The sequence below is a fragment of the Lemur catta genome, chromosome 3 (genome assembly GCF_020740605.2).
Source record: "Lemur catta isolate mLemCat1 chromosome 3, mLemCat1.pri, whole genome shotgun sequence".
NCBI classification, from domain to species: domain Eukaryota; kingdom Metazoa; phylum Chordata; class Mammalia; order Primates; family Lemuridae; genus Lemur; species Lemur catta.
The window spans coordinates 28,080,963-28,105,549 of NC_059130.1; the positions used below are offsets into that span (position 1 = coordinate 28,080,963).

The 24,587-nt window shown below is 52.6% G+C and overlaps 1 protein-coding gene across 5 annotated transcripts; it reads left to right on the forward strand.

The window, feature by feature from the left end:
• Positions 1-23,534, forward strand: ATP8B2 (ATPase phospholipid transporting 8B2). 5 transcript variants are annotated; one of them, XM_045545197.1, is made up of 28 exons: positions 1-177; positions 2,593-2,660; positions 4,844-4,902; positions 5,235-5,348; positions 5,474-5,572; positions 5,842-5,903; positions 6,002-6,074; positions 6,355-6,425; positions 6,680-6,759; positions 7,394-7,552; positions 7,805-7,893; positions 9,546-9,742; positions 12,621-12,829; positions 14,457-14,500; positions 14,780-14,945; positions 15,087-15,275; positions 15,428-15,543; positions 16,502-16,666; positions 16,752-16,863; positions 17,004-17,109; positions 17,251-17,395; positions 17,589-17,772; positions 17,934-18,157; positions 18,420-18,503; positions 18,823-19,068; positions 19,202-19,340; positions 21,116-21,246; positions 21,486-23,534. In XM_045545197.1, exons 2-28 carry the CDS (start codon positions 2,630-2,632, stop codon positions 21,762-21,764), a joined length of 3,573 nt encoding a protein of 1,190 aa, XP_045401153.1. In that variant the 5' UTR covers positions 1-177; positions 2,593-2,629; the 3' UTR covers positions 21,765-23,534. The 5 variants fall into 5 exon arrangements, with proteins under 5 accessions (XP_045401153.1, XP_045401154.1, XP_045401151.1 ...); XM_045545195.1 differs by lacking the exon at positions 1-177 and having other exon boundaries at positions 2,517-2,660; XM_045545196.1 differs by lacking the exons at positions 1-177; positions 2,593-2,660 and adding an exon at positions 3,239-3,550.
• Positions 23,535-24,587: the final 1,053 nt, after the last annotated feature.

Sequence of the window (24,587 nt, forward strand, 5' to 3'; positions counted from 1 at the left end):
ACTTCCGCCCCGCCGTGGCCGAAACTGACACAAAGTAGCGGGCCGAGGCCCCAGGGGGAGCGGGGCTGCAGCTGGGGGGCGGGAGCCCGCGGGGAGCTGAGCCGGGCGCCCCCGCCCCAGCCCCCGGCATGGGCAGGGCAGGGCCGCCGGGGCGGGCGCCGAGCGCTGAGCGCTGAGGTGAGGCGAGGCGAGGTGGGGGCAGCCCCGGAGCGTGGGGCCGGGAGGGCAGAGGGAGATGCGGCTGTGGCCGCCGACTTGGGGCTGGAGGGGCCCGGGAGTGGGGTGTGGACGCGGGAGGACGGGGGAGCGGGAGTCGGGAGCTGCGGTGAGACGGGGCAGGGGAAGTGGATGATTGGCGAGAAGGGGGTGTCGGGGTGCCTGAGGATGGGGGAGACCAGGAGGCTGTCCGCAGGATGGGAGGATGGGGTGCTGACGGGGTGCGTGGAAAGCAGGAAGGGGGCGGGGAGTGCCAAGGAGAAGCTTATGGAAAATCAGAGAGGGGAGAACCGCCTAGAGAGTTGTGGGGGTGAGAGGAGTAATCGGGGTCCTAGGGTTTAGGTGCCCGAGGAGCGGAGTTTGGGGCTGGAAGGCTTTGTCTCTGGAAGGTGGAGGTCTCTGTGCCTTAGGAAAACCAAGGGTGCCAGGAGGGGAGGTAGCTTTGGGAGCTCAGAGCTGTGGAGTGAGTCCTGAGTTCTGTCCTTGGTGATAGAAGGTGGCTGGAGCTGGTCTTCGTTGCAAGTGAGCTGGGTAGTCTTTGATCTAATTTCCTCCTGTTTTCTTGACCCACTAGCCTCCTCTGAAAGAGGGGGTCAGGCCTTGGGGCTCTTGGGTGGCGGGAGTAGGGACCAGACCTACAGAAAGAGCTGTTTTCCTTCATGGAGCATTGCCTCCTTCCCAGGGCTGGCTATTTTTATCCCAAATGTGGCCGCAGAGGGGGCTGGGGCAGGGTGACGGGGCAGGGCGACGTGGCTGATGGGCCTGACCTGTTCAGAAAACCAAGGCTGTGTGAGACTGGGAAGGACAAGTGAGAGGGGGTCCCTGTTCCCAGGCCTCCCTTCCCTTTTATGCCCCCCACAGGGGACGAGCCCTGGGCCAAGCCTGCTTTCAGTCTCCCCAGGGTCTTAGAGGTAAAACAACTTTCCTGGTCGGTGTCCAGATTCCTCACTCTCGATGGCATGCAGCTCCTTCGTTAACTCTTTCATAGGACTCAAACCCAAGTCCTCTGGCTGACAGTGTTTCTTGGTTGCCTCCCTCTCCAAGGGTGGGGCTGGCTTTGGAACCTGTGATGCCCACCCTTGCATCCTTTCCTTTAACCTCTCCCTCCACACCCACCCTCCCATGACTCATACTCTAGACTGGGTGGAGACCCTGGCTGGGGGCCCTGGAGGATGGCTTGGCATCTCTAAAATGTGGATGAGGTTTTTCTTCCTGAGCCAGGCACCCTTGCCTGCCATAGTGGGGAAGGTCAGGGATGAAAAGGACTTCTGGCTTTCAGGATTGGGGTCAGGGAGGGAGTCTGAGCTAGTGAAGGGAGAACTGGTGTGGGTGACTGAGCCGTGGCCAGAGTCTGTAATTATAGAGGTTGGGCAGACAGGCAATTAGTATCTCTTGGGGCTGACAGCCTGGTGGGGTGTGCCTAGTAGACTGGAGGCAGGGGAACCAAGGACGAGGAAGAGGTGGAAGGCCCTCCACCCAGACAGAGAAGGAGGTGACAGGCTGTCAGCTTCCTTTGGGCCAGGCTGGGGAATAGGGATGAAGCTCTGTGACCTGTCTTATAGGCCAGGCCTCATACTTATCTAGGAGAAAGAAAAGACATGTGGAAGGAAGCAGAGGCCTGTCTGACTGATGCTCCCTGAGCCTGCACCCAGTGCCATACTGACCAGACTAGGCTTGCGGTGGGAGACAGTGAGAGACAAACTCCCTGCCAGGGGTGGAAAGACCCCTCAGCTAGCCCAGAAGGGCGCTGGCCCAGACTGAGAGGAAGTGGTTTGGGGACTGTCTGTGCAGGAAGTGAGGGCCATGCCTTTAATGTGAGCTCCCCTGGAGGAGGTGATAATGGAAGCCCCAGTATTGAGGGGGATGGGGGAATTATAAGCATTTCGAGAAGTGTGGAGCCTGCCCACTCTATTTCCTGATGCCCTGCCAGGTGTTTCCTGACTTATAGTCCCTCCACTCCACCCTTGGGGGGAAATTCTGCTTTCTAGTAAGCACAGGCACCAGTCATTGCCACCAGGAAGGCACATGGGAACATCCATTGTCCCTGGGATGGATGCCTTGAGAGCTGTGTCCCTCTTCCATATCTGGGCTGTTCTCCCTTCTCCCTTTCCCTGCAGGCCTTGGCTCCTGTAAACTCTCAGTCTCCCCATGTTATCCAAGGCGGATGCATGATGGGAGGCGGCGTGCAGCCCCCTCTTCTTTCTCAGGGACTCATCAGGGCAGTAAGAGAAGAGAGTGTTGGTGGAGCTGGTGGGAGAAGGCTGGGGGAGGGGCAGGGTCAGAGCTGGAGAAGAGAACATTCAGAATACGTCTCATGAGGGGAATGAAGGGTTACCCTCAGCTGCCTTACCTCACTCATCTGTCACCTTCCTGCAGGGACTCCCATGGGATTGCTGGGACCTTGCTGGGTGAGATGGCACTGTGTGCAAAAAAGCGCCCCCCAGGTAAGATAGGCAAGAAGAGGGGATCCCTGGGACCATCAAGAGTTTGTGTTGTTATGGCTCGGGAAGCAAAGGGAAAAGGGACAACTGGTATGGGTCTGAGGACGGGTAGATTAAAACCCCTACCCCTCTTGGGGGTGGCCTAGGAAACCGAATTCTTCCGCTTGATCCCAGAGCTGGGTTCTCTGCTGTGAGGAGGCTGAGCTCCAGCTCGCACCTGAAACACCTGCACTCTTGTCTTGGGGCACCTGCAGCTCCTGCTCCCCGGCCTAGGGAGCTGTGCTGTCAACTCTCCTCGCCCTCTCACCTCCTTTCTCCCCTCATTTTTCCATCCACCACGCTCTCCTCGTTTTCCCGCGGGCGGGGGTGGGGGTGAAAGCGGTTGCCCGCGACAACGCTGGGAGTCCGCTCACCCGCATTGGCCCGGCCCGGTGGGCGGGTGGGGGCGGGGCTTGCGCGCTGGCTTTCGCCTACGCGGCGCGCTGGCAGGCGCTGCCCCTGCAGTTGGGGAGCGGGCGGGGGCGGAGCCCCGGGCGTGCTCACCGCGTCCCGGGCCACTCAGCGCACGCTGGCGTCCGCTGGGGGCATTGGGGGCGGCGGTGGCTGCGGCGCAGCAGCTGAGCTCGGGGCGTCCCCGAGCGCAGGCGGCCGAGAGGATGGCCTGGGCTGCGGATGGGGCGCGCGCCCGTTGGCCGGGGCTCCCCTCTGAGTGGCCACAGCTTCTTCACCTCCCTGGGGGTCCGCCCCGTCGGCGCCGCTGAGGCCAAGGACAGACAGTCTGCTCTCCCCCGCTCAAACCGGGACCATGACGGTCCCCAAGGAGATGCCCGAGAAGTGGGCCCGGGCTGGGGCGCCTCCCTCTTGGAGCCGAAAGAAGCCCTCTTGGGGGACAGGTAACGGGAGGCAGCGCCTGGCAGCTCTCCTGCGTCGGTTATTTCCCCCCTCCAATCCCCACATTCACTTATTCTCAGCCACCCCCAACCTTCCCTGATCCTTCTTCCAGACCCAGAGATCCTGGCTCCGAAGGATCCAGTCCCTGCCTTCTTTCTCTGCATGGTCTTTGGTGATTGCGCAGCGGACTCTCTAGGGAAGTCCCAAGGGGGCCTCTCTAGGGAAGTTTCTGGAGTAAAGTGGCTCAGAGGCAGAGGACACTATGGCCTGGGGTTTTGTTACTGCAGTGTGCTCTGCAGGGGCCTTGGGGGGTGGTGTTGAGGGGTCTGTTGTGCGGTCTTTGGACAGGTTTAAGGGATTATGTTTACTGTCTAAGTAAGTTACCCCCTTTTAGAGCCTGAGGTCACGGTGACCCCCGGGAGATGAGCTTCATAGCACAGCCCCTTGTTTTGGGACTTGAACTTGGTGCCTGCAGTCCCAGACCAGTGGAGGTTCAGGATAGGTGTAGCTAGATAGGTGTCATTAACTGAGTGACAAATGAATGAGCCCTTTAAGGGAAATGTGTGCAGATGGTACAAGAAAGGTTACAGTTAGAGAGCAACTGTTTCAATTACATTTCATTCCTCCTTCCTCCCTCTCTGTCTCAGTCTGCATGACCCATATCCCTGACCCCCCCACTTCTACTTGAAGATGAGCTTTGAAATAAGGTGATGTCATTGTGGGCCAGTCAGAAGCTGCTGCTGGTGACATGTGACAAGCAGAGGCTCCTGTAGGGGGGACTGCACGTGGGGCTTGGATGCTGCCGCAGAGCAGCTCCAGGGCACGGTGACCCTCCTTGTCACCTCCCTTACCCCCTGGATTGGGGGAGAGCAGTACCATGGCTAGATCTGCAGTGGTCCTCAGCGGGAGGGAAGCTTTGTGTCTTCAGCGCTACTTACTCCTTAATTATGACAATGGATGAATTAATAGCAGCAAAAGAGTCTGTGGATCCCCAAGACCATTAATGGCTAAGATTCCTCCAGAGGGGTGAGGGAGAGAAACTGAGTGCTCCCAGTGGAAGACCTTGAAGGTTGGTGGTGAGGAAAAGAGAGCACGTCCTGTTCTGTGAATGTAACCTGCAGAGCCATGTGGTGGGGCTGGTGGTGAGAGGCAGACTAGAGGGAAGAATTTAATGACACCTCAGATGTGTAGCTAACTCCTTAAAACTGTTCTGTGGAAAGAACCAGGGACCCCCCACAAAGTGTTGATGCAGGCCTCAGTTTGCTCCTCCTGACTTCAACATCATTCTGTTGCAGAAGAAGAAAGGAGGGCGCGGGCTAATGACCGAGAATACAATGAGAAATTCCAGTATGCGGTAAGTGAGTTGGAGCATACTGAGTTGGAGAGGGGAAAGGTGCAGGGACATCCTAGGTTGGGAACGAGAACCGACGGGAAAGAATGCTGGGGGGAGGAGAAGACAGTTTCCCTAGCCATTCTCCATGTGCTACTGTGCTGAATTTTTCATGCCTTCACCTGTCGGTGAACCCATGAAACTCCCATCTCTCCTCCTTTCACCCTCCTACACCCGGTGTTTGCAGGTTTTTAGGGCAAAGGTTTGGGGAAATGTAAAGATGGAGGAGGCAGCCTCAGTCCGGCGCTGGGCTGGGGTTGGAGGCTGCCTCATTATCTTCTCTCCCACTGCCACAGAGTAACTGCATCAAGACCTCCAAGTACAATATTCTTACCTTCCTGCCTGTCAACCTCTTTGAGCAGTTCCAGGAAGTTGCCAATACCTACTTCCTGTTCCTTCTCATTCTGCAGGTGAGTGACCTGTAGTAGATCCTTTGCAACCCACAAAGCTGAATAAAGCCAAGGAAGGAGAAGGTCTAGGGAAAAGAAGGTATCATGTGGGGCCTCAGAGGCATGCTTCTCTTTCCTCTTTTCAGTTGATCCCACAGATCTCTTCCCTGTCCTGGTTCACCACCATTGTGCCTTTGGTTCTTGTCCTTACCATCACAGCTGTTAAAGATGCCACCGATGACTATGTGAGTTGTTTTCATTCTTCTACTTTTTCCCACTTGCCCCACCCCCAACTCAAAGACACCCCAACTTAGCATAATTTCTTGGTGACTTTGATATCCCTTACCTGGTCCATGTTGTCTTTGCTGAGGGTGGGGAGGAAGAATTAGGGGGGAGAGTTGGTCTGTGAATGGGGGTATACAAGGTGTTACCTAGCATGCTGAGTTCCACTGATCATGTAATTCCTTTGAAGCGGGAGAAGGTGTCTTACCTTCCTCAGTTTTCTTCTTTTCAGTTCCGCCACAAGAGTGATAACCAGGTGAATAACCGTCAGTCTCAGGTGCTGATCAATGGAATGTGAGTGCCTGTTGGAGACAAGGGCTCAGGAGGAAGGGGGTCCTCTGGGAACCTCTCTAGCTATTGACAGCCTCTTCACTGTCTTCTCATTGCCTCAGCCTCCAGCAAGAGCAGTGGATGAATGTCTGTGTTGGTGATATTATCAAGCTAGAAAATAACCAGTTTGTGGCGGTAAGGGACAGTGCCCCTGTAAGCCTGTAGGGCTCTTCTTCCTCTTTGGCAGAAAGGGACGAACGAGTCTTTCCTGATTTACTGTTTCCTCTTAAACACCCATGGAAGGAAACTTTCTTGAGTGGGGGGCTTCTGTGTCATGTTAACATGCCTGGGACTGGCCATTCATATGCTTAGAACTAAGCAAACTAAGAATGCTTAGCAGAAGGAGAGATCATCAAAGAGTGCATTGGGGATGGAGGTTTGGGTATTTGGACTTCTCATTAGGTTTTCTCTCCAGGCGGATCTCCTCCTCCTCTCCAGCAGCGAGCCCCATGGGCTGTGTTACATAGAGACAGCAGAACTCGATGGGTAAGTGGCATGCTCAGTGTCAGCCCTCTCCTTCTGTCTCCTTGTGGGTAAAAAGATTGTCTTTGAAAGAGGTTCCCAGGTCTGGGCTCTGTCTAAATTTGGGAAATTTAGGGGTAAGAAAGGCTTAGGATGTGTAGCAGTATTACCCACCCAGTATTTGCTGGGCTAAGCAGTTATGTCCCGTGGTTAGGTGCCCCCAGGTAGAATCTAGAGGCAGGGGAGGGAGCCAGGACTCAGGGATACTGTCCTTCCAGAGAGACCAACATGAAAGTACGTCAGGCGATTCCTGTCACCTCGGAATTGGGAGACATCAGTAAGCTTGCCAAGTTTGATGGTGAGTAATCTTGGAGAAGCAATCTTCAGGTAAAGGAGGTCTTAGCTAGAGGAGCTGGGTTAGGTTTTGGGGTTTAAATTGTACCTTTTCCTTTTGGCTTCTTGTTGCTATTATTTTCTAACTCTGTGGACTTTTTGGGGTTTGGGGGAGGGGAGTGTTGGGGATGGCACGTGGCTACTATGTGGTTTTGAGTTGATGATTATTTCAAGAGAGATTTGTGGCTGATAGCTCCCTACTTGCTGTGCTTGTTGAGAGAAATTCAGCTTATTCTTTTTGATTATTAACTCAGAATAATGATACGTGCTCCCTTATAATAAGGCAAACTGTATACAGAGTATTTAAGAAAAAGTTAATAGCTCCTCCTTCCTGCCATTTCTACCCTACTTAGGTAGCCCCATTAACTGACAGTTCAGTGTGTATTCATCCACACTTTTACACACGTTTATACAAACATATTAGTTCATGCCGCCTCGTTCTTTTCGTGAAAAGTTGCAGCAGTTCCTGCTCCCACCAGCAGTGTGTATGGGTCCATGTCCTTATGTCCTCTCCCTCGGCTGCTTTTTCTTTGTTTCATTGTCTTGTGGTCAGGCCGTAGGCTGGACCTTGAGCAGTGAGACTCTTGTCTCCCATTCAGGTGAAGTGATCTGTGAACCTCCCAACAACAAGCTGGACAAATTCAGTGGAACCCTCTACTGGAAGGAAAACAAGTTTCCCCTGAGCAACCAGAACATGCTGCTGCGGGGCTGTGTGCTGCGAAACACTGAGTGGTGCTTCGGGCTGGTCATCTTTGCAGGTGAGCCTCCTAGCATCCAAAGCAAGAAGGGTAAGAGTTAGTGACTCAGCCAGCGCTCCCTCAGAAGTGTGGCATGAGTCTGAGTTGGCTGGAGAATACATAAGGTAAAAAAAACCTCCAGCTCTGAATATAAGCCTCTTGTCCAGCCAGTGTCTCTGTTCCACCCTGATGTCCTGCAGTCTGGGGATCAGGGGAGAAGTCTAGAGGCGGATTTGTTATTTGGTTTTCCTAGCCCTTCTCATTCTTTTCTAGGTCCCGACACTAAGCTGATGCAGAACAGCGGCAGGACAAAGTTCAAAAGAACGAGCATTGATCGCCTAATGAATACACTGGTGCTCTGGGTAAGACTTCTCACATCTAGTTCCCTGCCTCTCCCCTTCTGGTTCTCCCTGGGCAGTTCCTTTTGCTTTCATCTCTCTTCCTTGGTCAGTAGTCTTCAGGTTTGGCTTTAAAGCCACTGGCAGGTCAGCTACTCAAAGGCAGTGTTTATTTCAGGCTCCTTTTAGACTTGGAAGATGTTATTTAAAGAAAACTTTAGGAACGTGCATGAATCAACACTTAAAGAAAGCTAAAACAAATCATCCCTTCTCTGAATTGCAGTTATGATGATGACTTAGTGCAACATGTGACCTTCTGTTTGGTTTTGCCAAGGACAAGGAGGCCTTCATGGGGATGGAGAAGGAATTGAAGAAAAATTTCCATTTGGAAGATGGTTAGCAGGGTCTTTTCCCCCAACTTCTAAGAGTGAAGGATCCCAAAGGAAAAGTTTCTGTTTTAGTTTTTGGCAGTTCCTGAATCCTCCTCTTGTTTAGCTAGAAATCTGAGCTCCTTGTTGGGCATTCCTTCTCTTCTGGTACCCCCACTGCCTGCTGCCTGCCCCCCACCCACATGCCAGCTTGCAAAGGCTGAGGCCAGCCTCTGGTGAGACGGTTTCCACCCAGCTTTAAAGGGATTGCAGATACCCAGCCTGGGGAAAGCGGGGTTAAGTCTATCACGCAAAGGCTTATTTCGCCCCCTGGTGGTCGTTGGGCACTGGGATGGTGCCTGTTTTGTTTCAAAATGTCAACAATAGAGGCAACATTGGATATAGATGTCGGAAGCCAGACAGTGGCCTCAATTTTTTCTTTCTAATCACCAAAACTTTCTCATGATCCTTCTTCGAAGACTCCAAGCTTTATAAAATTTTTGATTAATCAAGAAATCTGTCTACATTTATGAAAATACAGTTCGTTTCCCTGGTTTAAAAAAAGGGCAGTCTGTAGGAGATAATAAACATTACAATAACTTTGCATTTTTTTTTTTTCTGAGACAGAGTCTCACTCTGTTGCCCGGGCTAGAGTGTCATGGTGTCAGCCTAGCTCACAACAACCTCAAACTCCTGGGCTCAAGCAATCCTTCTGCCTCAGCCTCCTGAGTTGCTGGGACTACAGGCGTGCACCACCATGCCCAGCTAATTTTTCCCATATATATTTTTAGTTGGCCAGATCATTTCTTTCTATTTTTAGTAGAGACGGGGTCTCGCTCTTGCTCAGGCTGGTCTCCTGACCTTGAGCGATCCTCCTACCTTGGCCTCCCAGAGTGCTAGGATTACAGGCGTGAGCTACCATGCCTGGCCAATAACTTTGCATTTTTGTTGGCTTTTAGAGGCTTAGCCCGGGTAAGCAAAATGATTAATTTATAACAAGGTTTTTGGTATTTTAAAAGTAGCTCACCCCCACTCTTACCACCTTTGAGGACTCCTGAAGGTTCTAGGCTGCCAGATTGGGAGCTAATGAACTACTTCAGCTTCCCCATCACACAGATGGGATAATGTTCAGAGAAAAGTCCACATGATGATCTGTGACAGAATAGAACCTGTCACAGTTCTGACCTCTTTTTAATAGAGCATGTTGCCAGTTTAAAGATGCCTGAGCTTTTGTGGGCTCAGGGTATGAGTGGTGACTTGAGGGCTTTCTCAGTGTCAGCCTAGCCTCTGCTTCTCATTCCTCCCCAGATTTTTGGATTCCTGGTCTGCATGGGGGTGATCCTGGCCATTGGCAATGCCATCTGGGAACATGAGGTTGGGACGCGCTTCCAGGTCTACCTGCCCTGGGATGAGGCGGTGGACAGTGCCTTTTTCTCTGGCTTCCTCTCCTTCTGGTCCTACATCATCATCCTCAACACCGTTGTGCCCATTTCGCTCTACGTCAGGTACGTGCTTTCTTTCCCCAGGGTCTTTCCAGGGAACCCAGGTGGTCCCTTGGAAAACTTCTCTTTTCTATGATCATGAAATCTTTGAGAAGGAACCTGAAGTCCTTTTCTTCCTGTACTGTCAGCATTTTATGTTATCTGTTTATCTTTGTGTGCAGAGCAAACTTTTTACCACAGTTTCCTGGAATTTGGGACTGTATTAGAGCAAAAGCCATATTGATTTATTCAGCACACATTTATTGCTTGCCTACCCTGTGCAGAGAAGTCTGCTAGGTGCCATGGCACACACAAAGATGAATTAGAAATGGCTCTCCTTGCCTTTAGGGGCTTCAGTCTAATAAAAGAAGAAAAAGGTAAACACGTTATAAAACTAAATAGAAACAAGTGCTGTAGAAGTCATTCTACCTAGAGTCTTCTGTGTGAAGCAAGGGGACACAGAGTTGTATGAGATGGCCTCTGCCTTCAGAAGCAGCAGTTGGGGTGGGGAGGGAGATCTGAACATGTCAGACTGAGATATCACTGGGAGGCAGGAAGCTCCAGGAAGGCTGGAAGACCATTGCTCCCTGTGCAGTTAATCAGGGAGGATGTCTCTGAAGAGTTGGCAGTTGCTCTGGGTTTTTGGTGGTGACAGGGATGGGTGAAGGTGGAGCCACAAAGAACAGGAGAAGAGGGCTGGAAGCAAAGGCATGGAAGTAGGAACCTGAGCATGGGCCATGAGTGAGGAGCTGTGGGAGGGAGAGCTGGAAACAACAGCTTGCTCCTGACTGTGGAGGCTTTCCAGTCTTTGCCTGTGCACTGTGTACTGAGTAAGCCATTAGAGGTTTTTGAAAAAAGTTGAAAGAATGCATTCTAAAAAAATCTGAAGAATGCTTTAGTAGGAAGTGTGTGCAGCATGAATAGGATCAAGGAGACATCTAGGATGTTTGAGGTAAAGAGAATATTAGTAGGGATTGGGCCATGAAAAATGAAGGGGAGGAGGGAGGAAGAGGAGGAAGGAAGGATGGCCGGGAGAAAGAAACTTTCTTACTTGGTGCCTTGCACTGGAGATAAGGGGATCTGTGATGTTTTTAAGGAAATGTTTTATAGAGGTGCTCAGAACTCTTCCTACCTTTCATCTTTTTTTACACAGATTTTTTTTCTGACTATTCCCCAGATAGTTCTCAACTCTCCCTACTGGCCCCCTAATCCTAGTGCTGATGATAATGAGTACAAGGCAAAGTGCTTCTGTGCTGAGGAGTCCGGTCTGGGCTTTTCTAGAGCATGAAGAGAAGAGTTGGAAGGTCCTTGGTTTAGTCCTGCCCTAGCACTGGCCACGTGACCTCAGGCAAATCCACAGTTACTCAGGGCCTCACACCATTTAATTTTTCTCCTGTGAAATAGGAACAATAATACCTGGTTCACCTTGTTTGTAGGGATGTCTTGATAAAAGATACTGGATTAGGGCCGGGTATGGTGGCTCACATGTGTAATTCCAGCACTTTGGGAGGCTGAGGCAGGAGGATCACTTGAGGCCAGGAGTACAAAACCAGTCTGAGCAACATAGCGAAACCCTGTCTCTACAAAAAATTAAAAAATTAGCTGGGCATGGTGGGGCAGCTGTAGTTCCAGTTACTGGGAGGCTGAAGCGATAGTGTGGCCTGAGCTCAGGAGTTCGAGGTTGCAGTGAGCTATGATTATACCACTGTACTTCGCTCCAGCCTGGTCGATAGAGCAAGACCCTGTCTCTAGAAAAAAATAAAAAGATGCTGGATTAGAAAATACATTGTAAAAATTAAATTACTGTACAAATATTGGGTGGTAGCATGTTCATCATTATCATTGCAACTCCAGTTCTGCATTACTATTGAAAAATGTTTTCTTTTTTGTTTTCCCATCTTTGGGCTTTGCTGTTCATATTTTGTATCTAAGTTCACTGAAAGCCCCTGGTAGCAGCCTAAGACAGTTTTCTGAGTCTTATCAGGTTAAAGTGTGTATGTTTTTGGGCATGGGGGTGACAAGCTGCATGTAGAAAAGGCTATGAAGATGTTTCCAGCTCTCTCATTTTTTTGCTTAGGAATGAGGTCCTCATAGAAGCCTCAGCTAGGTCAGAAGCAGGGTTCCAGGTATGGTTCTATTGCTCAGCAGTACTGGACCTAAACTCAGGGCCCTTCCTGGAAACATGAACAGCCTACATCCCGAGTGACAATTAGCAGGAAGAGGACGTGTGCAGACCTGGGGATGTTGAGAGCCCTGTGCTGCTGTACAGTGGTGCTGTTGCCCAGATCCTCGAGGCCCCTCTCCCTTCCGGAGTCAGCACCCCAGCTTTGCCTTGTGTTCTTTCTGAAAGCCGCAGAGTCAAGGTTGTGGGGCCACCAAGGAGGAAGGAGCGTGCTCCACCTGGCCAGGGCAGGGAGGGGTGGGCTTTAAGCCCTCTCCCAGCGTGGCCCCTCTTTGAGGTGGCATCTGTGTTGTGGCAGGCACAGCACCCTCATTATTTCTCTTTTTTTTCCTCTCTCCCTATCTCCTCGCACTTTCTCTTGTTTTTCTCTGCATGGTTTCTGTATTATTAGCCCTGAGGTAAGAACTGGTTGAGTGCAGTCCCTTTCCTCCTCTGCCTGTGCCGTCTGACCTGCCTGCCCAGGCCCTTTGCACCTTTTTGTCTGGAGAGCGTCAAAGGGTGGGGCGGGAGCTCCTCTGTGGGCTGTATCCGCCGGCTCCACCTCCAGGCTCTCCTTGCCCTTCCCCGCCCAGGTCCCTGCCCAGGTCCCCGCCCAGGTTCCCGTCCCAGGTGTCTTCTCCGTCTGTCTCTCCCCAGGCAAGGGCCTGCAGCGAAGGCCCGTGGGGGTGGGGTGCCTCCTCCCCTTCCCGACCCCAGCCTCACCTCCTGTCCCCTGTGCAGTGTGGAGGTCATTCGTCTGGGCCACAGCTATTTCATCAACTGGGACAAGAAGATGTTCTGCATGAAGAAGCGGACGCCTGCCGAGGCCCGCACCACCACCCTGAACGAGGAGCTGGGCCAGGTGGAGTACATCTTCTCCGACAAGACGGGCACCCTCACCCAGAACATCATGGTCTTCAACAAGTGCTCCATCAATGGCCACAGCTACGGTATGTGGTGCTACCTGGGCCTGGGGGCTTGCATCTCTCTTGGGAGGACAGTGGAATTCAGGCCTCCACAGTCATCTGGACGCTGGGTTTTTCTTCCTTCTTACTTGGGTCTGAGGGGCCTTAAAAAGGTCCATTTTGAGGACTACAGTTTCCTGCAGCTGTTTTCTGGCACTTGCCGTCCCCTGTGCCTGGCCTGATTTGAATACCGTGTTTTTCTCCCTGTGCCAGTTACTCTCCCGCCTTTCTTGCCTTCCGCCACCCTTGGATGAACGGATGTTGTATTTCTAGCTGTTGGATTTTGTGGATTTGTTATTTTTGTTGTTTTTCTGTGAAGCACGTGCATTGGATGTGGGAGATAAAGGAGTATGTCAGTTGCTCTGGTCACTCCTTTTATAGCCATCACTGTCTTGTTTCTTGTAACTCAGGTTAGGGTTTGATCTCTCTTGCTCCACTGCAAAAAAAAAGGTCCTTGAAGAGATGAAGAGATGGGACAGGAGGAAAGACCTCACAGCCAGATCTGCCAGGTTTTGGAGTGATTTTTTTTCTTCCCTTGAAGGGGAGAAAGCTTTTTTTACCTGTACAGTTAAAGTCCCCCCCCACCTCCCCATTATGGGGAGGGACCAATTCTGGCAAGTGCCACTGCAACGCAATACTCAGAGAACCTGAACGTCTCATCTCTGGGGGAGCAGGAACTTTCTGTTGGCCGCTGCCGGGTCTGTCTTGTATTTCAAAGGAATATTGGATGCTGCAAATAGGAACTGAAGGGGTAAACTTACTAAGCCCATTAAATCCTGTGATTGGTTGGTGTTTTCCTGTCATTATAAGAGACTGACTATGGGGGGAATGTCAAAATACTTGTATAATTTTAAAATTTCATAATTAAATGTGAGCTGGTTTCCCACCAAAAAAAAAAGGTCCATTCTGTATCCTGTGTCAGGAAACAAATACTGAGAGTCCTCATTTTGTCCTCCTCTGCTGCCTCCCCCTGGTCTCAGCTCTAGGCAACAGGGAGCTCCTTGGCTGTTTGAAGTGAAGCCCAAGATCCTGGCCTCTGGGCATCTTGGCCGGGTGGGACCTTGGGCGCCCTGGTGGAGTGCTAGACTCTCCCTGTGTTGCTGCTCAGGGCCCTTGTGAGTCTCTGGAATGTGACTGTGGTCTTCCCAGTGTGGCCACACTGCAGTGGCCTGTGGCTGAGCTGCTGGAGTGGTCTGGGCAGTGTGTTTAGGCGCTGACTTCTGTGCAGAGCGTGATCTCCTCTTGCAACTGCTTTCTGGACTAACCTGCACCTTACGGCTGGTGCGTGAGGCTTTGTTGCGTAGCCCTAAAGGGTGCAAGGAGGCCTGGGAGCCCTGTGTGTGGGATGCAAAGAATTGGGGCTGCCCTAAGGGGAGAGCCGCTGGCAGAGTAGGGACAGGGATGGTAAGCACAGCCAGCATCCTGGAGTGCTGGGACCCTGGTTGCCTGCTGCTTCCTGTCCCTTGGCAGTGTGAGTGTGTGTGACATCTGCTCAGTGATTAGGGCTAAGGGTTCAGGTGCCTGTGGGGGTTCTGTGTTGGAGGCTTCTCCCCCTTGCTCTGGAGATCTACAGTTCTGACATCATCTCTCATTCTGTCCTGGCTGTGTGTAGGTGACGTGTTTGATGTCCTGGGACACAAAGCTGAATTGGGAGAGGTAAGATCTTCATAATTCTATGTGCCAGTAAAACAGGATGCCTGACCAGTAACGCTTGGTGTAGTCAGGAGTGATGTGTTGTCTGGGCCGGAAACAGAAGCTGCCTGGAGAAATGAGTGTTTTAAGGAAGAGTTGGTGATAGAAGTGGGAATTTTGAGGTCCACAGTGGACAGGATTTTGGGCTCTCCTTACTGTGAGTTGGGAGAGCAGGGACAACCTCTGCCCTGGGGGGCAGCCTGGCAACCCAGTCTTTCCTAAGAGCCTTCTTCCCTGTTCCAGAGGCCTGAACCTGTCGACTTCTCCTTCAATCCTCTGGCTGACAAGAAGTTTTTATTTTGGGACCCCAGCCTCTTGGAGGCTGTCAAGATGGGGGACCCCCACACACATGAGTTCTTCCGCCTCCTTTCCCTGTGTCATACCGTCATGTCAGAAGAAAAGAATGAAGGTGGGCCGAGGAGCTGGCTCACTCTCTGCCCTGACCTGACTCTGCTCTGCAGTGCAGCTGGGCTGGGGCTTCCTGGGGGGAGCACATGGGTGAGAGGGTGGCCCCTTATACCGCGCGTGTTCTTCCTTCCTCCCCACCTAGGAGAGCTGTACTACAAAGCTCAGTCCCCGGATGAGGGGGCCCTGGTCACTGCAGCCAGGAACTTCGGTTTCGTATTCCGCTCTCGTACCCCCAAAACAATCACTGTCCATGAGATGGGCACAGCCATCACCTACCAGCTGCTGGCCATCTTGGACTTCAACAACATCCGCAAGCGGATGTCAGTCATAGGTGAGGCCAGGACGGGGGTGCTGGGGGGATTTGGGGCAGCGTAAGGGTTGGAATGGGTGAGGTGTGCCGGGTGACTCTTGTAGATGTGTGTAGGTTGGTATCTTTGCCTACCTGAATTTTCCTAGCGCTTTCTCCCCCTGTTCCATTACTAGTGCGGAATCCAGAGGGGAAGATCCGACTCTACTGCAAAGGGGCTGACACCATCCTGCTTGACAGACTCCACCACTCCACCCAAGAGCTGCTCAACACCACCACTGACCACCTTAATGTGGGTGTGAGGAGAGGGGCCGGCCGGGGGCTCGGGGGCTCTCAGTGCTGGGGGGCAGGGTGGGGTGTGTGACTTGTTTTGTTTTACTGTGTAAGTTTAAATTTAAGGTATATGACATGATTTTTTCTTTTTTTTTTTTGAGACAGAGTCTTGCTCTGTTGCCCGGGCTAGAGTGAGTGCCGTGGCGTCAGCCTAGCTCACAGCAAACTCAAACTCCTGGGCTTAAGCGATCCTCCTGCCTCAGCCTCCCGAGTAGCTGGGACTACAGGCATGCGCCACCAGGCATGCCCGGCTAATTTTTTCTATATATATTTTTATTTGGCCAGATCATTTCTTTCTATTTTTAGTAGAGATGGGTTCTCGCTCTTGCTCAGGCTGGTCTCGAACTCCTGACCTCGAGTGATCCACCCGCCTCAGCCTCCCAGAGTGCTAGGATTACAGGTGTGAGCCACCGCGCCCGGCCGATTTTTTCTTAAAATAAATTTAAGGGATACAACTGCAGTTTCGTTACATGGATATATTGCATAGAATAGAGGTGAAGTCTGGGTTTTTAGCGCAACCATCACCTGAATAGCGTACCTTGTACTCGCTAAGTAATTTCTCATGCTGCGGGAGATAAGTGCTCTCCCTCACCCCTGTGGCCCCCTCCCACCCTTCTCCAGTGTCTATTACTCCACACTCCATGCAGCATGGTCTACAGATGCACAGTGAAGTGATTGCTACAGTCAGGCAAATTAACACACCAGCCATCTCACATGTCTCACATAGTTACCTCTGTGTGTGTGTGTGTGTGTGTGTGTGTGTGTGTGTGTGTGTGTGTGTGTGTAGTAGGAGCACCTGAAATCTACTCTCTTAGCAAATTTCCGGCATACAGTACAACATTAAACATTGTAGCCTTCATGCTGTACGTTAGCTCCGTAGACTTACTCGGGTGTGACTTTCCTGACTGTGCCTCCAGGAGTACGCAGGGGAAGGGCTGAGGACCCTGGTCCTGGCCTACAAGGATCTGGATGAAGAGTACTACGAGGAGTGGGCCGAGAGACGCCTCCAGGCCAGCCTGGCCCAGGACAGCCGGGAGGACAGGCTGGCCAGCATCTACGAGGAGGTCGAGAGCAACATGATGGTATGGGCTGTGGGACAGGCCAAGGGTAGGCAAGGAGGGGTCTTGCCTAAGATTCTTGTGCCAGGGACCCTTGTGGTATTTTCAGCTGCTGGGTGCAACAGCCATTGAGGACAAGCTTCAGCAAGGGGTTCCAGAGACCATTGCCCTCCTGACGCTGGCCAACATCAAGATTTGGGTGCTAACGGGAGACAAACAAGGTGAGAGCCCAGCAGGGCAGAGAAATAGCTTCTGGACAGTAGCCCTGTTGGACCCCCGTGTGGAGCCGAGGACATGAGGCAGGAGAGTGTGCTGACCTTGTTGGATGCCTGTCCGTAGCTCCTGCGTTCTCTCTTGGTAGAGACGGCTGTGAACATTGGCTATTCCTGCAAGATGCTGACAGACGACATGACAGAGGTGTTCATAGTCACCGGCCATACCGTCCTGGAGGTGCGGGAAGAGCTCAGGTAAACAGAGGCCCAAGGCAGGCAGATGCCCTGCGCTGTGCTGAGGGCTCAGGCACGGGGTTTTGGACGCTGCTTAGGCTCGAATTCCTATTCCCCACTGCTGTCCTGGAAGACCACGGCCATTTCATTTCACTTTTGCAGGAAAGCCCGGGAGAAGATGATGGACTCATCTCGCACTGTAGGCAACGGCTTCACCTACCAGGAGAAACTTTCTTCTTCCAAACTCACTTCTGTCCTGGAAGCCGTTGCTGGGGAGTACGCCCTGGTCATCAATGGCCACAGCCTGGTAAGCATCACCATCCTTAGCTTGGGCAGTATCTTTTGAGAGAGCACTTATCTCCTCCAGCTTTTATATTAACATCTTCTCATTTCCCCTGATGTCAGAGGGGGCTGTGGTCTTACAGGGGTGGGGAAGAGCCGAGACTCCCAGCTATCTCCTGGGAAGACTGTGGCTCTCTCAGGTCTCTCTTGTGTTCTAGGCCCACGCCCTGGAGGCAGACATGGAGCTGGAGTTTCTGGAGACGGCCTGTGCCTGCAAAGCTGTCATCTGCTGCCGGGTGACCCCCTTGCAGAAGGCACAGGTGGTAGAACTGGTTAAGAAGTACAAGAAAGCTGTGACACTTGCCATTGGGGATGGAGCCAACGATGTCAGCATGATCAAAAGTGAGTGTGGTCTATGCAGGGGTGTGGGCTGGGTGGGAGGGCAGGGAGGGGCCCACTGAGGTCTCTGGACCAGGGAAGAATGACAGGGGACGGGGGCTGTAACTTGGTAGGATCTAAAGTGTGTGGCCATCTTCATCTTCTTGTCATCTCTGTCTCTGCAGCGGCTCACATTGGCGTGGGCATCAGTGGGCAGGAAGGGATCCAGGCTGTCCTGGCCTCCGATTACTCCTTCTCCCAGTTCAAGTTCCTGCAGCGCCTCCTGCTGGTGCACGGGCGCTGGTCCTACCTGCGCATGTGCAAGTTCCTCTGCTATTTCTTCTACAAGAACTTTGCTTTCACCATGGTCCACTTCTGGTTTGGCTTCTTCTGCGGCTTCTCCGCCCAGGTAGTAAGCGTTCCCAGTCCACTGTGGTACACACCTGTAAGCTCTTTAAGGCCAGAGTTTGCATCTGTCCTGCTCGTTGCTCAGTCCCCCAGAGCCTACCTATTGTCTGATACATACATTTAAAAATGCCTGTTGAAGGAGTGGAGAGGGAGCTTGAGAAAATTTCCTAGGGCTCCCTGCATGTGACATCAGCTGTCTTCCTGTGCCTGCTTTGTAGTGAAGAAAGGTTGTATACTCCTCTCTTGCCCCCTTTCTCTTCCAGACTGTCTATGACCAGTATTTCATCACCCTGTATAACATCGTGTACACTTCCCTACCAGTCCTGGCTATGGGGGTCTTTGATCAGGTATGGGGGAGTTTGATGATTAAGCAGGATGTGGGGGAAGGACATTGCTTGAAGGAGTCACACTGATATGGTAGATGTGACACTTGTGTCCAGTGCCTGTGGTCACTGGGAAGGCAGTTCTTTCAGCTGGGGAGGGGTGGCTGTTTCCCTCTCTCAGCTGCAGCTGAACAGAGACTGATTGGGTGCAGCTGGCTGGAGGTTGCTTCTAGCTGAAAAAGACTTTGGAAAGGAGGAGGCAGGGGCAGAGTCTGCTCTTGGCCATCCTGAGTCAAATGGCAATTTCTGAGGCCTCCTATGCCACATGGCCCTCCCCTCACAGGATGTCCCTGAGCAGCGAAGCATGGAGTACCCTAAGCTGTATGAGCCAGGCCAGCTGAACCTTCTCTTCAACAAGCGAGAGTTCTTCATCTGCATCGCCCAGGGCATCTACACCTCCGTGCTCATGTTCTTCATCCCCTATGGGGTGTTTGCCGAGGCCACCCGAGATGATGGCACCCAGCTGGCTGACTACCAGTCCTTTGCAGTCACTGTGGCCACGTCCTTGGTCATTGTGGTTAGTGTGCAGGTATGAGGCAGTCGAGGAATTTCTCTCTTCTCTGGAAGGAGTGAGCCTCCTGTCCCTGGGGCTGCCCTGGGCACCCAGTTCTGTTTCTGGGAGGGGGAACAGGGTTTTTAGTAACTACACCTACTTTTTGCAGATTGGGCTGGACACAGGCTACTGGACGGCCATCAACCACTTCTTCATCTGGGGCAGCCTAGCTGTTTACTTTGCCATCCTCTTTGCCATGCACAGCAACGGGCTCTTTGACATGTTTCCGAACCAGTTCCGGTTTGTGGGTAAGCCCCTGTGCCTTCCTGTTGAATCAGTGAGGAATCAAAACTGTTCTGGGACTAACAGGGTGGTCAGCCAGTCTGCACATCGTGAGCATTGATTCAATATTCCTTATGTGCCCTGTGTTCAGTGAGGTGCTGTGGGGATATCAAGGTGTATCTGACCCAGGCCCTGCCCCCAAAGAGCTTCCATATTCACGAAAGTGAAGACTGACCCTGCCAGTCCTGGGAGGCCAGGGCTCCAAGGGGTTGGGGGCTGGCAGGCTTCGCAGTCAGCAAAGTCATGCCTTTGGGGTGGCCAGGGATAGTTCTGGAGAGGAGGCTGCTGTGAGTGGAGTGAGGACTGGGGAGTCAGGTTCCAAGGTGGAGAGCTGGAGGTGTTTCTAGGGACTGGAGAGTGCTCCAGCTAAGGTGGGCAAGAACCGCCACTGAGAGGCAGTGGGAGAGAGGCTGGGAAGGTGGGATATTCGAGGTGTCAGAATGCCAGGCTGTCAGGATTGCATTTGACTTGCCAGGAGTCTTTTAGAGGAAGGGGTGACAATCAAAAGATTGGTTGAGAAAGATGAAGTTGGCAATGATGGCCAGTGAGGAAGCCACCGTAGTGACCAAGTGTGAGGCTGTTCAGAACTGGTGCCCGGGTGGCCATGGTGGGTAGCAAAGAGGGGTTGGTTGGGAGGTATGAAGTAAAAGAAGCATTTATAAGTCTTGGCATTTGCTTCAGATCTGTCCGTTCATTCATCTCGTGGGCATCCCATCAGCGCTTGCTATATGTCCCGTTATTCTGGGTGCCAGGGATGCAGCAACTGACCAAGCAGGCAAAGCGCTTGCCCTCCTGGATCTTACGTACAAGAGACAGATAATATGCAAGTAAACAGATGTAATGTCTGGAGCTAATAAGTCCAATAAGAAATGTCAAGTGGGGTGGAGAGTGACAAGCATGGTCAGCAAAGACCTCTTGAGGAAAGGACACGTTGACAGAGAGATCTGAATAAAGGGAAAGGGAGGAAGCCACCTGACTGTCTGGGAACTAATGGGAAGCAGAAACAGCAATACGAAGGCCTTATGCCGGGGCTTGGGAGGAGGAGTGGAGAAAGTTGGGGGGTAGGGGTGCGTATGGGGGGCAGGGATGAGAATCAGTCCAGACCCTTTAAGCCCTTATAGGTGAGAGTAAGAACTTTGAATTTTAATTTAAATGCGATAGGGAGCCATCAGAGGCTTTGGAGCAGGGTTTCGAAATGACTTATGTTTTTAAAGGATCACTCTTGCTGCATTGTGGATAATGAAGTGTAGGGGCAAGGGTAGAAATGGGGAGGCCAGCTGGAGAGTAACCAGGTGAGCATGATGGTGGTGTGGAACAGAGTGAAAGGGTAGGATTCCAGAGACGATTTGAGAATGGAGCCCACAGATTGCACGTGGGGTCCGAGGAGGAGAGAGACAGATCAAGATTGACCATGGGGTTCTTAGAGCAACATGGACTAGATTTGGGGTGGAGGAAACAATAGTTCACTTTCAGCCATGTGATATTTGAGATGACTGTTAGATGTCAACAGAGTTATCAAGTAAGGCTGTTAAAGAAGCAGGTCTGGAGTTTCAGGGGAGAATTCGGAACTAAATTTGGAGATGTACGTTTAGGGGCTGGGCAGGGAGAAGAGGGAAGCCAGAGATGACTTAGGTTTTGAGACTGGGGAAGTGGAGCTGCCAGAAATAGGCCCGGGGAAGTCAGGGGCTGGCCTCTGTCTGCCTCGTGACTCCTGGGGCCGCTGCCTCCTCTCCACCCCCAGGGAATGCCCAGAACACTCTGGCCCAGCCCACGGTGTGGCTGACCATCGTGCTCACCACAGTCGTCTGCATCATGCCTGTGGTCGCCTTTCGCTTCCTCAGGCTCCACCTGAAGCCAGATCTCTCTGACACGGTAAGAAGCCAGGCTGTCCGCTTGGGGGACGGAGGAAAAGGCGGGAAAGGGCCCTGGGTGACCACTGGTGCAGCTGTGTTCTGGGCTGTGCGACTGCTTAGTGTGTGGGTGGTGGTCATCGACTCCTCTGTGGGACAGACACCCCGTGTGACTGAGGAGGGACCCGAGCCGGCTTGGTCCCCGGGTGCTCTGGGTCCCTTCTCGATGGTGGTGACAGAGGACGCCTAACCCCCTTCCAGGTCCGCTACACCCAGCTGGTGAGGAAGAAGCAGAAAGCCCAGCACCGCTGCATGCGGCGGGTTGGCCGCACGGGTTCCCGGCGCTCCGGCTACGCCTTCTCCCACCAGGAGGGTTTCGGGGAGCTCATTATGTCTGGCAAGAACATGCGGCTCAGCTCCCTGGCGCTGTCCAGCTTCACCACCCGCTCCAGCTCCAGCTGGATCGAGAGCCTGCGCAGGAAGAAGAGCGACAGCGCCAGCAGCCCCAGCGGTGCAGCGGACAAGCCCCTCAAGGGGTGAAGGCTGGACTGGGTGCCCCGTGCTGGGGACCAGAGCATGCAGGGCCGCTGCTCGCCGGGGGAACAGTCTCGGAACTGCTGGTCCTCACTCCTTCCTCCCTCCTCGTCCCACCAGGAGTGGCTGAGGGCCCTGCCACCAGCTGGGGAGGTGTAGGGAGTGGGCCAAGGGCAGAGCAGGGGCTGGGGGATCAGGAACCAGCCCCAGAGGGGGATCAGGTGTGGAACCAAAAATAAGAAAAAACTGTGAGAGATTGGGTCTGCCCCTGCCCTGCCCGGGAGCCCACAGGGAGACTGTAATCTCGTATTTTTTTACTCCTATTCCCCAGAGGGGCCTAGCGCCCCTGTTCCTGAATTACACAAGAATGTATCATGCCGGGAAGCCAGAGACCTGCTGGGGCCTCTGGGCCCCTCACATTGTGTGTGTCTCTCCTTGGTTTGTGTTGTGTCCCGTTTGGTTTTGTCTCTTTTATTTGGCAAGTGGAGGAGGCCTTTATGTGACTTATATTGTGGTTGGTGTCTTAACTCTCCTGGGAAGGGGAGGCTGGCACACACTGGGATGCCCCAGCCCAGCTGGATGTAGAGTGGTTTGGGAGGAGCCAGCTCCCTTGGGTGTCCCTACAGTGGCTAGTGCCCTTGTGGGACAGAGGAGCTGACCGGGGAGAGGTACCGGTCAGCCAGAGGGTGTCGGGAGAGTATGAAGGAGGGTTTGGTCCTGTCTCCTTCCTCACCTTGAGAGTAAAGTGCTACCCTCTGCCCTCAACACACACCCACATCAATTCCTGGATTCCGTAAGTCCTGCTGGTACTGGGCTGGACCCTGGGAAAGTGGCCCCATCATTCTCAGTGAGCTAAAGCTGGATATGAAATTTGGTCCAAGAAAAAAAATAGTTTTCATTTTAAATTTAGCCCCAAGTTCATTAGCAGATTCCCTTTTGACTCTCCTTTTCCCTCCTCATCTGGTGCTTTCTTGCACCTGTACCCCAGGACCCTGAGGCAGGGCTGCAAGGGGAACCTGGCCTCTTTGCCCCCTTCTGGTAAGCAAGGGGCCCACCCCTCCAGGCCCAGCATCTGGCAGGAGGGGGTGCAGTCCAGGTACTGGGTGGAGGAGGAGGAAGAGGGCGAGGCTGGGCCGGAGACTGCCTACTCAGTGCCTGGCGTGTTCTGGACAGGACTCCATGGGAACCTCAGCACAGCCTGTCCCTGTTCTCTGCCCTCCACACCTGTGAAGCTATTCCCCAAATTAGGCATTTTCTAGTTAGTTGCTACCTGATCAGCCTTGGGAAGAATCCTTTCCTCTTCTTTGGTCGTGGGGGTGGGGCGGCACTTCAGGAACGGTGTGGAGCTGGGAGTGGGGTGTGGGGATTTTACGTGTTCCGTGTGGGAGCCCCAGAGGAGCTGGAGGTGGGGGCGGGGGCGGGAGAAGGGGAAGTCTTCACAGGGAAGTCCCTTTTGGCCACACAGTTTACAAACCCAGTATCATGTCTGTCTGTGTGTCTCTCAAGGTGAGAGTCTGATTTTTATACCAAAGAGGAAATGATTTTTTTTCATATTTGGTTTGTCTATATTATATAAATATATATATACAGTTATATATATATTATTTTTTTGGTTCTCTCTCGTTTTTTAGGGAGGGAGGAAAGTACCAAGTTGCATTGAGCTGTAATTAAGGAACATTATGTATAATTTATGACACATTTCTATACTTGCAAAAATTATATCATTTTATGGATATAAGAGAAAAATGCTTTTTATAAAATTTCAATTTCTGAGAAGTGTGTAATTTGTCTCTTTTCTGATGTTTAATCAAGACTGGCAGTGAAAGTAAAGACAGATGGAAACTGTCTCTTAAGTGTAATCCAGTGGGCAGCTCCGGGCTAAGGTGTTCGAAACGACTCTGACTGGCGGAGCGTGGCAGCTCCTCTGTTTGCACACGTCCCGGCATCTGAGCTTTAGCTGGCAGATGGGGCAGTGGGTGGTCCTGAGAGGCAGATCACAGGGACTTGGTGTTCAGCCAATGGCTAGGTGCCTGGGACCTGAACCCTTTGCTTTTCCAAACACAGGTCCACCTCTCATTCCTAACATGTGCCAGATGGGTGAGTGTGTGTAGGGAAAGCACCAGATAAATATTTTAAGGTTTTGTTTTTTACTTTCCCCCTCCCCCCGTGCCTTTTCTGATGGTACCAGCCTCATAGCCTCACATCTTCCTGGCTTTTCAAGTGAATGTTAAGGAGCCTAAGTATTACAGACCAAGATTGCAGGAACTTAAGGCGAGCAGATAAGGCGAGCTTTCCTGCAGGGATGGGAGAGTGGGGTGAGCCCAGCGGCCCAGGAGAGCCAGGCTAGAGTGAGTGCTGGCCGGCGGGTGAAGAAGCCCAGCCCCTGCTGGCGGCAGCATCCTCGGGGTCCAGCCCACCCCCAGGCTGGTTTCCACCTGACCCAGCAGTCTTCTCTGTCACGGAACAATCCTTCCTTCTCAAAAGCATAGACTTCCCAGTGGATGCTAAGCTCAGAGAGATGTGGAGATAAGATCAGTTTCCCTTTCAAGGATAAAGGGTCCAGGGCAGGGGTGGTGCCCCAGACCCCCGGAAACAACCTGATCCCTCTCTCCACACAGGGAGAGTCTCTCCTGCCTGCGACAGTTTTCTCCGGGGTCTCTCTGGAACCCTGACCCTCAGACAGCAAGTGGCGTCTGGCCTCACTCCCGCCACCCCAGGACACAGAGGCAGCCCTGACTTAATCCCTTGAGGCTGGTTAGGCCCCCAACTTTGTTGTCCCTGCCATCATTCACAGACTGAAGGCAGACAGGCTGACGTCCTCAGCACTGC

Excerpts from the sequence above, each read along its gene's own strand:
- ATP8B2 (XM_045545195.1), top strand. The coding sequence starts at position 2,531 with ATGAGGGGAATGAAGGGTTACCCTCAGCTGCCTTACCTCACTCATCTG. Across the intron at positions 14,946-15,086 it reads GTCAGAAGAAAAGAATGAAG|GAGAGCTGTACTACAAAGCT; the intron begins GTGGGCCGAGGA and ends CTCCCCACCTAG. Across the intron at positions 16,667-16,751 it reads AGGTCGAGAGCAACATGATG|CTGCTGGGTGCAACAGCCAT; the intron begins GTATGGGCTGTG and ends TGGTATTTTCAG.